The 15292-nt window shown below is 31.3% G+C and overlaps 1 protein-coding gene across 1 annotated transcript; it reads right to left on the bottom strand.

Annotated features, from left to right (window-relative positions):
- Positions 1–246: 246 nt before the first annotated feature.
- LOC147804023 (adhesion G protein-coupled receptor V1-like) lies at positions 247–14941 on the bottom strand. Its single transcript, XM_087151696.1, has 8 exons — positions 14816–14941; positions 13136–13230; positions 10293–10463; positions 8907–9251; positions 4983–5342; positions 3558–3920; positions 2111–2467; positions 247–649 (listed from the first exon to the last, which is right to left on the bottom strand). Exons 2-8 carry the CDS (start codon positions 13215–13217, stop codon positions 282–284), a joined length of 2046 nt encoding a protein of 681 aa, XP_087007822.1. The 5' UTR covers positions 13218–13230; positions 14816–14941; the 3' UTR covers positions 247–281.
- Positions 14942–15292: the final 351 nt, after the last annotated feature.

Genomic DNA, 15292 nt, shown 5'->3' with positions numbered 1-15292 from the left:
AATTAGCGATTTGTAAATTAAGATTTTCTTAATTATAACTCACTATCATCATCTTTGATTGTGATTATTGATATCTTATCTGAGTCTAGAGATCTGAAGTTAATGACACCCGGACCAGTTGTTGACTCAAAGAGATGAACGTGGAACTCTTAGGTTATTTCCTTTAGTTATTGTCTTTAATTCTAATATAGATAAAAATTTCACAGTATTTTCTCAATAAATAATTTCGCAACTTAACTATGCATTTAAAATTAGCGATTTGTAAATTAAGATTTTCTTAATTATAACTCACTATCATCATCTTTGATTGTGATTATTGATATCTTATCTGAGTCTAGAGATCTGAAGTTAATGACACCCGGACCAGCTGTAGACTCAAAGAGATGAACGTGGAACTCTTTAGTTTGCTCCCTTGAGCTATCGTCTTTAATAACAACATCGATGAATTTCTCAGTCTCATGTTCTAAAAACGTAAGCTCTCCAAATACAGGGATATAGTCCACATTCTCCAACGCTGTCTTTTGTACTGTCTTGTACTTAACATGTATTTCACCATCTGAGCCCCCTGTGCGCAGTACTTTGACTCTGATTTTACCAACATTTTCAAAGACTTCGTAGCTTCTTTCAATTTCGAAAATTCCAGGTCTCACTAAAAAAAAAGTTAAAAATCAATCAATGATAATGCAACATAAATTCTAAGGAATTTGTTCGGATAAATTTGACGAAGATAAGCTTTAAATATTCAATTTCTTTTTTTACTTTATCAATGATAGCAAGTATCAAGTGTTACTGTTTTTAAACTGGTAATTTTTCTTTTCAATTCTAAACTGAAATTCATTTTAATGTTAAGAAAAAAACATAAAGCTTTTTAGTCTATTTATTTCTATTTGGCAAGCATTTGGCTAAGTGCAAAACATGTAAACCAAAATACTGTAATAATATTTAGGAAATCAGTAGCTAATTTGAAAAAATATATTATAGTTTAATTGTAGCAGTTTAGTAAATACACAATTTGTTATTTGGATATTAATAGATAATAGTTACTCCTTTTTTATTTTAATTACTAAAAAGCTGAGTTTCCTGTTCATTTCCCAGCATCAACTCATGATTGATTAACTATAATTATTGTTTTTTGGCATTAAACTGCTTTTTTTTCTATGAAAGTTGAAATGTATTCACTTAAAGTATATGTACTAGAAAATTCTGTTTGCTTACGCCACTTCCCACTTCCAATCATTTTTCGTATGATTCTTTTGAGATCTATTATTAAACATAAATAATTTTGCTTGTTTATTATTTTTTTTAAATAATATTTAAAGTTAAAGGTATATTGTTATTACAAATTTGTTTTAGCGAGCGTTAGTGAGCAAGGGTTGGAATTTTCTAATAGCATATTATTGTAATTAGCACCAAAAAATAATCATTGTGGAACAGTTAATAAATTTAGGCACTAATTTAAATAAGTTTACCTTAAAATTGAGCGCAATAAGTTGATATCATAGAATTACATTATAACACTTTTTTTAGTTTTTAATTCTCAATTTAGAAAACAATTTAAATTAAAAACGCATTAATAGCAAAGTGGAATACGAAAAATAAATATTGCAGTATTTAAATTAGGGACTTAATTGACTTTACTTTTGATCGTGTTTCCTGTTCTCAACGGTAGGGAGCAGTACAAGACTCCGGTACAAGACTTCCGGTGCAAGATTTACTTATACTAATTTCTATTTCTTTTTATATCGTCTTTCGATTTATAATTTAATATATTTATTTGTTTTTGATGACGAAAAATTCGTTTGCAAATGGTGACAGTTGGTTTGCTTTTTAATGCACTATGTGCCGAAGCAATAGTTTGTAATCAGAAATTATGAGGTTCAAATTTCCTCAAGGTAGTTCGATACAGTTAAAATAATTTTGGTGCAGTGAAAGAAAGCGAAATTCGAGATAAATTTTACAAAGTACATTAATGACTCTGATATCTTTCTCTTTCACCACTTCAATCTGGTCAATTTTTGAAGCTCCACAACTATGTTAGATACAGAGACTCCATCTTAAACGAGGAACGATTGTTTTTGATTTAGAAAAAAAAACAGAGAGATATTCTTACTGTCATTATCAACAATGGTCACCACAGATTGCATCACTTTCCCGCTGTTTCTGAAATTTATGACTCCTATTCCTGGAACTGGATCATACAATATGATCTCGAACTTTTTGTCGGGCTCTCTAATGTCATTGTCCACAATAGGAATATCAATATACTTCTTCTCTTCATTTTCTGCAAATATTATTTCTTTATCAAGCGCTATAAAGTTTGTAGTAGCCAGTGCTGATTTGGCTACTGTTTTGACGTGGATTGTTAAGCTTCCATCTGTTCCACCGAGACGAACGATTCCAACTCTCAATGCTCCGCCTTCTGTTACAGTGTATGACTCTTTCTCCAATTCAAAGTATCCAGGTTTCACTGTGGAAAGGAAAATAGATATTTAATGTATGTTATAATGCAAAATATATTTTAACTGTGCTGTTTGAAGAAATATTTGTAATTAAAATGTTAGTGATACACAATTATGAAAGTTACGTTTAAAAATTATTAAAGAGATTCTTGCACTTTAATGTAATATCCCGCGTTGTGTTCACATACGTTTGTTCTGCCTAGAGCTCTTGCTGCTGAATAATCTCATTTCTCCACCGAGCTATAGCAAATCATACATACGCGAACGTATAGAATGCTACTTTAAAGTGTAAAAAGCTCACAATAGTAGCACTAATATATGATAGTAGCACAAAGGTATGTTTAATTAACACGGAGGGATCGACAAGGTCTCTTTTTCAAGCGGAATCTAAAAAAATTTCAGCATGTATATTTCTTTTTAAAAAATTGCTCCTTAATGTGAATTATCATATATTTTGTGAAATTTTAGTTTTCGGAAACTATGATTTATCAAGTTATCTATGATATTATACGACAAGTAAACAGTGGCATTTCTTAATAGAGTTGTCTAAGCTGCCATCACTTCACTTACCTGTCCACTGGAAGTCCATCGTTGATCAATAAGTTAGACAGCAAGTATTAGGAAAACGCTTATATTTGTATGGAATAGAAATGGCGCAAATAACTAGTTGCCATTCACAACCCCCAAAGTTGCGACAATAGATTAATTTATTCCACATAAGGATGTAATTTAGCCGCTAGCGCTGACAGATTTGCAAAACATTAGTTTTTCATCTAAAATGCTATTTATGGTAAAGAATTTCGGCAAGAAACAAAAAAACATATTTTTCGATTCAAATAACTGATTTAATAATTCAAAAATTTACATAAATTTGGCGTCTTATTTGGCAGTGAAAAGCGAAGAAAGCCTAGCTTGATAAAGTTAAAATGATTTTGATGCGGAATACTGAGTGTGTAAGAATCTTCACCAAGTGTGGAAAATACTTTGGATATTTTTCTTTTTCGGTAAATTTTGAAGGGGCTTGTCGTAACTCCGTAACTACATTTGATAAAGGGACTCTAATCGTAATAACAATTTAAAAGGAGACGAAATACTTACTATCGTCGTCTGTAATCGTAACCAAAATGAATGTTTCCTTGAAATCATTTTTCCGGAAATTAATCACACCAGGTCCGGAGGCAGGATCAAACAGAAGAATCTGGAAATTTTTATTCGGTTCCCTCAGATCATCATCCAAAATCTTAACTTCGATGAAGTTTCTACTTTGCCCTTCAGCAAATTCCAATACTCCCTCAACAGGATTGAAGTCAATGTTCGCTTTTGCAGATTTGACAATCGTCTTGAAGTGCACACTAATTTGTCCGTCAGTACCGCCATTTCTAAGAACTGGTATGCGTACGATTCCAGCGGATTCAGGGAAAACGTAGTTTGTACTTTCCACCTCAAAGTTACCTGGTTTCACTGCAAAGAGAAATTATTCTTTAATTGGTAGGCATTAGGGTTTTAATCAGGAAAAAACACTTAAGAACATTCTCTCTCGGATACAGAGTATTATGTAATCGCCATCTAGGGCAGGGATGGGCAAACTACGGCCCGCCGACCAATTGTGGCCCGCCGGAAAGTTTTATCCAGCCAGCGGATAAAATTTGAACTTGCCAATCCGTGGCGAATATAAGCAAATATACATCCATTTTCTTGTGTACTTTGTACTACTATTTTCGTTCTTTCTTTTTTAGCAAAGTTACTGATGACCTTTTTACTTTCTCTATTTTCGTTCTACAAAGCATAAATTGATGGCTTCAATTTGTAAAATGTTGAAGTTCTTTATAGAATAGTCGTAGATTGGCGCCATTTAAAGTAGTTGTATATAAGTTTACCAAAGTTTGAGTTTTACAAATCATTACCAAAAGCTAGTTTCCCAAATTTAATATTTCATGCCCAGAAAATCAGTGCTATGTATGCTTCATCTTATATCTGTGAACAAGTGTTTGCGATGATGAACCTTAGAAAAAATCATTTCAGTAGTAGACTAATAGACACAGAAGTAGGCTAATAGACAAACATTTATCCTCGTTCCTTAAAATAAGTACATCTCACTTGGAACCTCAATATAAGGAACTTTTAAAAATGAAGTCACAATTTCATTCATTTCATTAAATATGTAAATTAAAACTTGTATATCATTCTTTTTTTCATTTTAGACGTTTTTACCTGGCCCACCAAACTTCTTTTTTTCCCGATTTTTTGCCCTCGGTCAAAAAAGTTTGCACACCCCTGATCTAGGGTGAATCTGAAAAACGTTCACAAACTTGTCGAGGAGGTAAGGGCATATTATCGACACACTATCGAGGAACCCTGCTTTCCCCTATTCTTTTACTTTATTTTTTAAAAAGCGCCATGAAAATATTTATTAGAGATAGTGATTACAGAACACCGTGTTCACGAAATTTGAACTAAATAAGTTTATTGTATTAAATGAAACAATTGAATGAAATATGAAAAAAGAAAGAAAAAGAAACTTACTGTCATCGTCTGTAATGGTGATTGAGGCGATTTGACTCAAACCAGTTCTTCTGAAATTGACTGTTCCATCTCCAGGAGCTTGATTAAAGAGTTCGACCTCGAAAAACTTCGAATTTTCTTTTATATCATCATTATTTATGTGTATGACAAAACTCTTTCTCGTTTCCCCTTCTTCAAAGATCAATTGTCCAAGTGCCGTCTCAAAATCAGTACCACTTAATGCCGTGGCACTTCTCGTTCGATAATGAGCTAGAATCTTGCCATCAGTGCCGTCTTTACGAACCACAAAAATTTCAACCTTGCCTTCACCCTCTACTACAGTATACGAATGATTTTCCAATTCTAAATAACCAGGTTGCACTGAAATAAGTAATTTTTTATCAATTAATACATTATATAAACTTCTTAAGTGTAATATATCACTACAATTTAGGCCAGAATTCACTTTTTAAAAAAATACTTTTAATTGGTACTTTTAGAAAAATTTACGATTTGTTTACAAAATGTTTTATGAGAAGAACATGAGGAGTCTTAACCAGAGTCTGACAAAGGCATGGGCATAAGGGGCAATTGCCCCGGGCCCCACATAAGAGGGGGTCCCAAATCGAATAGAAAGTTTATTTCAGGTTTCCTTTTTCAATGAACTTTTTTTAAACAAAATATCAGTACAATGTAAAATGCGTCTGTTTTATGTTAGCTTCCTCGTTAATCTATCGTATGAGTACAAAAAATCTATTTTTCGTAAATCCATGGCTTTCCAGTGCGGAGTTTAGGTAAATTTCGCAATTACGGTGGACAAATTTGGCCAATCAAAAGACTATTTTTATATATCACAAAATGGGATATGTTTTCCAAAATACAGGCTTCTGATTGACTTAAGTGAGACATCGTAATTTAAAAAATTTAGCTGAATTCCCCCCTAACGTCAGCAAGGATATGAATTTTTTGCAGCTGGATGACAAAGTTAACAATTAGAAAACTACATTCGGCATGATGGACATAGATGCATGATGTCAGCAAGGATATGAATTTTTTGTAGCTGGATGACTAAGTTAACAATTAGAAAATTGCATTCGGCATGATGGTCATAGATGCATGATGTCAGCAAGGATATGAATTTTTTGAAGTTGGATGACTAAGTTAACAATTAGAAAGCTGCATTCGGCATGATGGACATAGATGCATGATGTCAGCAAGGATATGAATTTTTTGTAGCTGGATGACTAAGTTAACAATTAGAAAATTGCATTCGGCATGATGGTCATAGATGCATGATTTCAGCAAGGATATGAATTTTTTGAAGTTGGATGACTAAGTTAACAATTAGAAAGCTGCATTCGGCATGATGGACATAGATGCATGATGTCAGCAAGGATATGAATTTTTTGTAGCTGGATGACTAAGTTAACAATTAGAAAACTGCATTCGGCATGATGGACATAGATGCATGATGTCAGCAAGGATATGAATTTTTTGTAGCTGGATGACTAAGTTAACAATTAGAAAATTGCATTCGGCATGATGGTCATAGATGCATGATGTCAGCAAGGATATGAATTTTTTGAAGTTGGATGACTAAGTTAACAATTAGAAAGCTGCATTCGGCATGATGGACATAGATGCATGATGTCAGCAAGGATATGAATTTTTTGTAGCTGGATGACTAAGTTAACAATTAGAAAACTGCATTCGGCATGATGGACATAGATGCATGATGTCAGCAAGGATATGAATTTTTTGTAGCTGGATGACTAAGTTAACAATTAGAAAATTGCATTCGGCATGATGGTCATAGATGCATGATGTCAGCAAGGATATGAATTTTTTGAAGTTGGATGACTAAGTTAACAATTAGAAAGCTGCATTCGGCATGATGGACATAGATGCATGATGTCAGCAAGGATATGAATTTTTTGTAGCTGGATGACTAAGTTAACAATTAGAAAACTGCATTCGGCATGATGGACATAGATGCATGATGTCAGCAAGGATATGAATTTTTTGCAGCTGGATGACAAAGTTAACAATTAGAAAACTGCATTCGGCATGATGGACATAGAATTGTCAGAAAATCAATAAAATGGACGGAACGATATTTCGTCTGACCATTGGAGGGGTAATAATTCTCTTAATAATTCTCTTGCTATAAATGTATCTTGCTATATATGATTTTAATAAATTCTCTTGTTATATATGTATAATGAGGTGAAAATTTAAATACCTCCATATAGTTCGATTCTTCATTACTGAATTAGTGAAGCAGAGAGGAGCCCCCAAAGAAGTTTTTGCCCCGGGCCCAAATTAAGCGAAGTTGGGCCTTGTGCTTAACCCAACCTATATTTTTTATAGTTAAATAGTAGTTTAACTCCTGAGCACACTAGATAGTAGCCTTGTATCAAGGAGAATAACAAGGTTTTTCTATCCATCAACCATATTATCATTTTTATTAACACTTTGACGCAGGTGGGACACTGGTATGTATATTTTTATATAGATTTTTTCATGACTCTCTAATTACAGGTAAAAATATACTTTAATGTTTTTTAATTATAAACAAACAGTCTAATAGTTACTAAAGAAACTGTTATATTATCGAAATTATATTAGTACTAAAATATAAAATCCAAAATAAGCAGTTAGAAAAAAAAAATTTCATTCATATTCAAAAAGTTCTTAATAATAGAGTTTGCAAATTAAGGAAATTTCAATGCTGAATAACTGCTTCTCTTAAATCCAAATAACTTCAAATAAGTGCAAATTTGAAATAATATTGTTTGGAATTGAAGAGTGTTTACCTTTAGTGCAAAAAAGACTACGGTGTTTCAGGCTGTATTTCAATTTTATCAAAACTTATTGAAATGCTAAATATATGTGACTTATTTTGACTTAAATTAATGCAAAATTATGAAAAAGTATAAAAAAAAATATACTTAATAAAAATTCTGCATCAGGAGTAGTTTTCTTTGTGGCAAGTGGCAACTTCTTTTCTCCAGTGCTATAAGTCACTGAACACATGATTAAAAAAGTTACATTCTTTGATTAATTTACTATAAATCAAATTACTGATTTATTTTAACGTTTTTATTTTATTGTATATATTATTTTTGTTTAACAAAATAGCCACTAAGGTAGATTTGAACCATGGCACAAAATCAAGAAGTTTGACAAAAATTTGTGAAAAGGGAAATTGTAAAGCAGGATAACATGAAAAAAGAAATTGATAAACATCTCAAAATGTTGCGATAGAGATGTAGAAATAAACAAAAAGAGTATAACCAAAGATAATTACAGTTCAATTTACTACTAGCGGAACACTGACTCATTTAACAAATTTAGTTCAGAAATATATAAATAGGAAATAACAGTCGACATGTTTTAAGCCCTCAAAAACAGGCTCCCATTTTCAAGACTTACCAGACGAGAATGAGACGAAAGTAAAGTGATTTGAAATAACAAACGAAAAGTCGTCAACGAGAAATAAAAAAAAATTCTGAGAAATGAAACTAGAAAAACCACAATTGCTTAGAGAAGAAAAAGAAAAAAATTAAAATTAATCATAATTTTTTCATCTTTTTTCTCTCTCGATTACTGTAATTTTTCCAGTTTTCTTTTTTTTTCTTCCAATTTTCGTTGGCAGCTTTTCGTTTTACATTTCAAATCACTTTTGTTTCCTCTCATTCACGTCTGGCAAGTCTTGAAATAAAGGGAGCCTGTTTTTGATCGCTTGAAGTACGTCAACTGATATTTTTTATTTATATATTTTTGAAGCGAATGAAATTTTTTATCAGGTTATATCTTACAGCTACAGTTTGAAAAAGTCAGTTCATATTTGTTATTTTTCATCAGTAAATCTTAATTTTGATTGAGACATTACGATTTATTACAGCATTCAAAATGAACTCGAAGCAATAAATTTTTACTTACTGTCGTCATCTTTAATAGTTAGGAAGGAAAACGCATGATCCAATGCGATTTCTGCCTTTTTACTGGCTTCATACAATTCGAGTCTGAATGAAATATCGTGTCCCCTGATAGTATCGTCCACTAATGGTATTTCAATTATTTTTCTCGTTTCTCCGTCTAGGAATTCAATAATTCCTGTTTTTCCACTGTACTCTGGATAAGATATGCTACCTTCGAAGACTAGGCGCCAATGGACAGTTATTCGGCCATGGGAGCCACTTATTCGATCGACTGCGATTCTGAATACTTTTTCTCCTTCATAGACTTGCTGTTCGTCATTTACAAATCTCAGAACACCTGCACTAGCTATTTGAAAGAAAAAAAATAATAAATTTAATAAACATTTTATAATTGTATACTACAAGATTCAAAAGTGAAACAAAATTACAAAATTTTACAAATTTTTTTACTAAATTTTTAGAATATTATTGCTGAACATTATTGGATTCACAGTCATGCAATAGTTTAGATGATAATGTAAAAATTGGAACTTAATAGTAAAAATCTTGAAATCTTTCGCATAAATATTTAAATTTAAACCGGTAAAAGAAAAAAACAAGTTTTTTTTTTAACAAATCAAGAATAATTTTAATAAGAACAAAAAAATAATACAGGGTTATTCATAATTCCCTCTGTTTACTACAACCTTATGTTTACTACAACTGGTTTCAGTGGTACATGTTACTGCCATCTACCGGTAACTGCTTAAATTAAAACTTGAATATTTTTGGAATAATTTCATATGTTCTTTTTTGCCATATTCGTCTTTGTTTTTTTACTATAACGCTTCGAAACCACGGAGGGAATTATGAATGACCCTGTATATTTCCTACAAAATGTTTAAAAATTCTCAAAATTAACTTTTCAAAAAAAATTTTTTTTGGAAAAATTAATATTTTTAAATTTTAAAAAATTTTACTTTTAACATCATGCTTTTTTTTTTTTTAAATTTCATAAACAATAATTTTCCGTAAAAATAACATAGTTCCATACAAATATACGAATTTAAGCCTTTAAAATTTAAACAAATGTGAATGATTACTCCGTCTGACGAGTTTTGAGCATGGAAGTTTATTTTTAGCGCTTGAAAAATTTAGCATCACCTTTGGCGAGTTTTCAGAATGGGCGCTCTTTGAGCCCTCGAAACTTGGCAACTTTTTCGCCTTTACTTTTTACAAAGCAGATGAGGTTTTAATTCAATGTAAAACAAGTGCATTTTTAATATTTTGATCCGATGTGTATTTCTTTTGGTATTTGACGGTTTCTAACCGTTTTGTCACCTTGTACACATTTTCATCTTCAAACAGAGTAGTGCAAAATAAATTAACAATGATGGTATTTACTTACGGCACGATTGTAAGGGTACACATTCTCCATTTTCAGTAAATCTCATGTACCCATCTTTGCAAAAGCAGCCAGCTACACAAACAACTTCACAACATATTTCATCTTTCAGAATTTCACAATTTGGAGGACATTTTGGACCGCAAACTCTATATTCTTCATTTGGTGGGCAAACTAGAATAATTGAATGGTAAAGATAATTATTAAACACAATAATGTAAACAATTATATCTAATTCTTTTATTACAGGAAGAATTAACTAACAATATAGATAGTGCATGTACTTGCTCAATCATGTTCTCCTCTATGCTAGTGGTCATTGGTCAACACTTTTTTTCCCTGTTGTAACTTCTTTGTTATTTTTTTCTGTATCTCTGTGTTTTCCGTTTTTATTCTGCGTTTCCACGTTGAAGACGCTTCTTCATTAAAGTACCGAAAAGTAGTATGTCTGTTTATGTGGCATTATTTTTGCTCTTTTAACTTTGCTGTTGCTTTATTCCTATCCAATGTTTATTTTGTTGATATAATATTGAAGCAAGAAATTAATGGATAAGATCGGTGATACGGAGCTATAGAAGCTTGCTTGAACTCGTTAAAGCGTCTACCACAGTTGCCATTTTTAAAGAGTTCAATCAGTTTTATTCCTAGAGAAAAAGAGGGGAAATATTCCGTCTTTCTCTCTCTTTTTTCTCTCTCTTTTTTTTAAACAAACAATTTTGTGTTAAATAAAACATTTAAATAACGAAATTTTATTTTAATGCAATATATCTACTAACGCTTTGCCGATAGTATTCTTAGCATGTATCTATCATGATAACATCTTTTTCATTAAGCGGAAATTCACTTTAAAGTTTCATAGAGTAATTAAGAATCTGATCAGTGAAACTTAGGCAAAAGGTCGAAACAGATCAAGTGAGAATGTTACCTAAGTTTCAAGAAATCATGAATGGAATATTATTATTCTTTAAGGTTTCAACTTTTCTGTAATAGTTTGTTTTTCGGCGGAATTACTGAAAATATCAGTAAAAGAATGGTTATTAAATAAATAATAATAACATCATGTGAAAACTTGGAACAAGATTGTTACGTTTTAAGGACTGGGCGAAATTGAAAGCTAGCTCCTCAGTCTCCGTACAGAGAAACTCATGGAATATTTTCTATTGTGGCACCACTGATGATGCATTTAATATTTAAAATTTATGCTTCCTAATTTTTATTGGTATTTCAGATTCAATGAGCAAGCGATTGATTTTGCCACGAAATCCAGCAATCCGAAGTATTTATTATATTTATTACTCTTTTCCGCGTATTCTAATTATTAATTTCATAGGGGAGCAAATATTTTGATGCATTTATACAAATACTTGATCACGCCCGCCTAATTCAGGTGTGGTGATTTCAAGTCTGAAATTAGTTTTACTCGAAAAGCTAAAATTTTATTTTTGAAATGGCATTTTTAATCCATTTTTTGTGGAAATAACTATTTGCAACTCTAAAGCAATATCTATTAAAAATTTACTTTTTGCACTATTTCTTAAGGCGAGAGCCGCTGTGAATCAGGGGGTAGTGCATTCGCCTTAAAATGAGGTGCCCAAGGCTCAAATCCCAACGGTGCCTGGTTGATGCGAATTCTGCTCCAGACTCGCACCGACCACAGTGCTGACGTAAAATGTCCTCAGTAGTAGAAGGATCATGGGTTAGAAGCTCTTGTCGTCGGGTTAACCGTGGCATGTTTTCGTGATTTTCCTCTCCATGTAACGCAAATATGGGTTAGATACATCAAATATTCCTTCTGGAAGGCTAAGTTTTAGGACTTCTCTTGTCTTCTGGGTTGGGTTTAAAATTACAAAGCTGCGGAGTTGAACATCGACAGTCATGAACTCAGAATTGGATTGGCTGTTCGAAGCCAGTTATTAAAATAAATAAAAGCTTATTTGCCAAAAATATTCACAAAAAAATTTATTATAACCAAAAATTTTGAAAAAAATTAAAAACAAGTTTGTGTTTGATGTTACAATAGTAACTGAGAAAAATTATTAGGTTCTAATTTTATTCCAAGTAAAAAAGAAAAAAGTCTGCTTTAGAGCAATAAAAAAATTTAGTGTTATTTTAATATCGCTGTATTGCTAGAAAAGTATAGGGCAGGGGTGGCGAACCTTTATACACCAACGTGCCAATTTTTCTAAAAAATTGTTTAATGAGGTCATAGACGTGCCGTCAAATAATTCTGACTTCGTGATTATTGAGAAAATAATAATACCAAATACTCTTTATTTACATTGAAAAAAAATATATTTTGCAATATCTTAAAATAACTTAAAGTAACATCAGTGTGACTTCTGTTGTTGCAGATTAGATGACAAATAACTTATATTAGGTTGTAAGATGTTAGTTCAAGCAGGACTGTTGTTTTTTATGCTAGTTATTTATTGTTATCTTGTTTTTTATGGTTATTAACTATTTTTTTAGCATTAATTGTTTATTTTTTTATTAATAATTGATTATTTTGTTTGTTTTTGTGAATTTTAATTTAATTGTTACATATGCTTCATAGTGTAATAATATTTGTGTAATAACAATTGTGATTGGTGGCGTGCCCAAAATATTGTATCTCGTGTCATAAATGGCACGCGTGCCATTGGTTCGCCATCCCTGGTATAGGGAAATGTAAAAAGTTATTGTTGAAATCTCTTATTATTAAACCATATGAGGTTAAAAATTATGCATTCAAAAGTTGATGCATTTGACATTTCAAAGCGCAATTTATGTGCTTTCAAAAAAGAGCATATATCAGGATTATTATTTATTTAAGACACAAAATGTAAAAAATATTTAATATCACGTACCAGTTAAAAGACCCTCGGTGAAAGACGAAACTGTTAACATCTGCAATATCACCGCCAAGCATGTTCGAATCCAAATTTTCATAATGAGTTCTCATCTGAAATCAATATTATTTCCATCAAATAGTGACACACAAAATTAACTTATAGTTCATTACTAATTTTTCATTAAACTGAATGAATTATCATGAAATCAACGTTATTAAATATCGAAGATACTCATTGAAGAATTATGAAATATAAGGACTAAGTTAAAATAAGCTATAATATAAACTTATAGAAATGTCTAAGCTGATGTCACTTCGCTTATCTGTTCCTTGGTAATCCATCAATGATCAATGAGTTACAGATAGCAATCAATAGGAAGTCATTTCCATTGGGAAGTGCATAGGAATCGTCTAATAGGAATGGTGCAAGCGTCAATTGATTGATTTATTCCACTCAAAGATACAGTCCAGCTTCTGGTTTGGGTATCTCTATTGCATAATGCAATAGAGTAATTTGGTACACATTGGTTCATAATTTGTATAACAATATTGAAAATTAAAGAATGATTCTAAAAAGTTGCCATTTAAACAAGTTACGATCATTTTCTAGAAAACTGAGCCCTTTTCCTCTATTTAGAGTATTTTTAAACAAAATTAGACAAATATAAATAACTTTTACGAAAAGTATAAGAACTGCGTTAAACTAAGTCATCATATTTTACACATCTTATACCATCATGCAATATAATACGTTGGTACACATATGTCCTTATGTTTAACAATATTAAAACTTGAAAACGAATTTGAAGAGTTTCCATCTCAACAACGTAAAATCCTTTTCTAAAATCATATTTACTTTTTCTCACTTTAAAGTAATATTATTAGGTAAATAATTATTAAGTAAATAATTATTAAATAATAACAAACTAAAACAATCTTAGATAAAGTATGAGAATTTTGTTAAGTTAAGCTATCATATTTTTCAAATCCTAAAATCTGTTGCAATAGAATAAATTTGTTACGCGTTTATTATTGTTGAAGAAAATAAAAAGCAAAGTTTATTCCAAATCATTGAACTGCTTTCGAATTCCAGCGATGACTAGTTGATGCAAAGTTCGCACCCAACTCGCACCAACTACAGTGCTAACGTAAAATTTCGCCAGTGGTAGACGGACCATGTGTGCCGTCAGGCTAACTGTGGAGATTTTCGTAGTTTTCCTCTCCTGTAACAGAAATACGGACAAGTTCTATCAGAAAGTTCACCTCGAAGACAAATTTTTCCCAATATTTGATCCAGGAGTTCCTTTGTCTTCTGATTTAGTTTCAAAATTACAAGGCTACGGAGTTGAATCGGGTCAGCTATTCAACGACGGTTATAAATTTACTGATTTTTAATAACTTAGACTTCAAAACACTCATATATTATTTGTGTATTAATTTTAATTGATTAGATTTCACTTAATTTGTAACTGAATTTGATTAAATTAATCACAAGTTTAAAATACAAGTTTAATAAATTTTTTTGGATTTTAGTACCTCAGACAGCAAAAGCGAGACTGTATTAAAAAATTATTTGTAGATTAGACTTCATCTAGTTTGTAATAAATAAATAATAAAGTATTAAATATAGTTAATGATACATTTTGAAATTAAATAAAATATAAGAAATGCCATGTACTATGTACGGGAAGCTTACCTGTTAACGTTATGCTTACTTCCTCCGAAGCTTCAACCGTTCTCTGCATCCTGTGAACTAGGCTCTTTTATTAAAGCAATCAATATTGGCGATATGAAAACTAAAAAGAACGAAGGAATCTCTTTTTTCATAATCATTACATGCTTACAAATAACGCAACCTCACCGCGAACTGGATCGAAATTAAAAGGAACTGTCATATGGCCAAACGATTACATCGGTTTTTCGCCCTAAGCCCTCATTTCAAACGATTTGTTACAACGAGTAATTCGATATTAGTTGCAAATTTTTCTTTCCAAAATAGTTCAGTGTATCTTTTTTGTTCAGTGAAATAAATCTTTTGTTTCCAATACAAGTTATAATTGTGAAATTAAAACTTGTATATAATGATCGTTTTATACATTTCTTTATTTTTTTTAAATTCTGCAGAAATAATTTTGCTCAAATTCTAGGATGCTTTTTTTTTCTTTCTCATTTT

Source organism: Parasteatoda tepidariorum, chromosome 9 (assembly GCF_982258835.1).
Source record: "Parasteatoda tepidariorum strain Cologne lab strain chromosome 9, Ptep-v5.0, whole genome shotgun sequence".
NCBI lineage: Eukaryota > Metazoa > Arthropoda > Arachnida > Araneae > Theridiidae > Parasteatoda > Parasteatoda tepidariorum.
The sequence above is the reverse complement of the archived record's forward strand: the minus strand, read 5'-3'. Positions and strand labels throughout refer to the sequence as shown.

Coding starts and splice junctions, on each gene's coding strand:
- LOC147804023 (XM_087151696.1), bottom strand. CDS start 13,217: ATGAAAATTTGGATTCGAACATGCTTGGCGGTGATATTGCAGATGTTA. Junction 9,252..10,292: donor TGTACCCTTACAATCGTGCC/GTAAGTAAATAC, acceptor TCTTTCAAATAG/CTAGTGCAGGTGTTCTGAGA. Junction 3,921..4,982: donor CACCATTACAGACGATGACA/GTAAGTTTCTTT, acceptor TTCTCTTTGCAG/TGAAACCAGGTAACTTTGAG.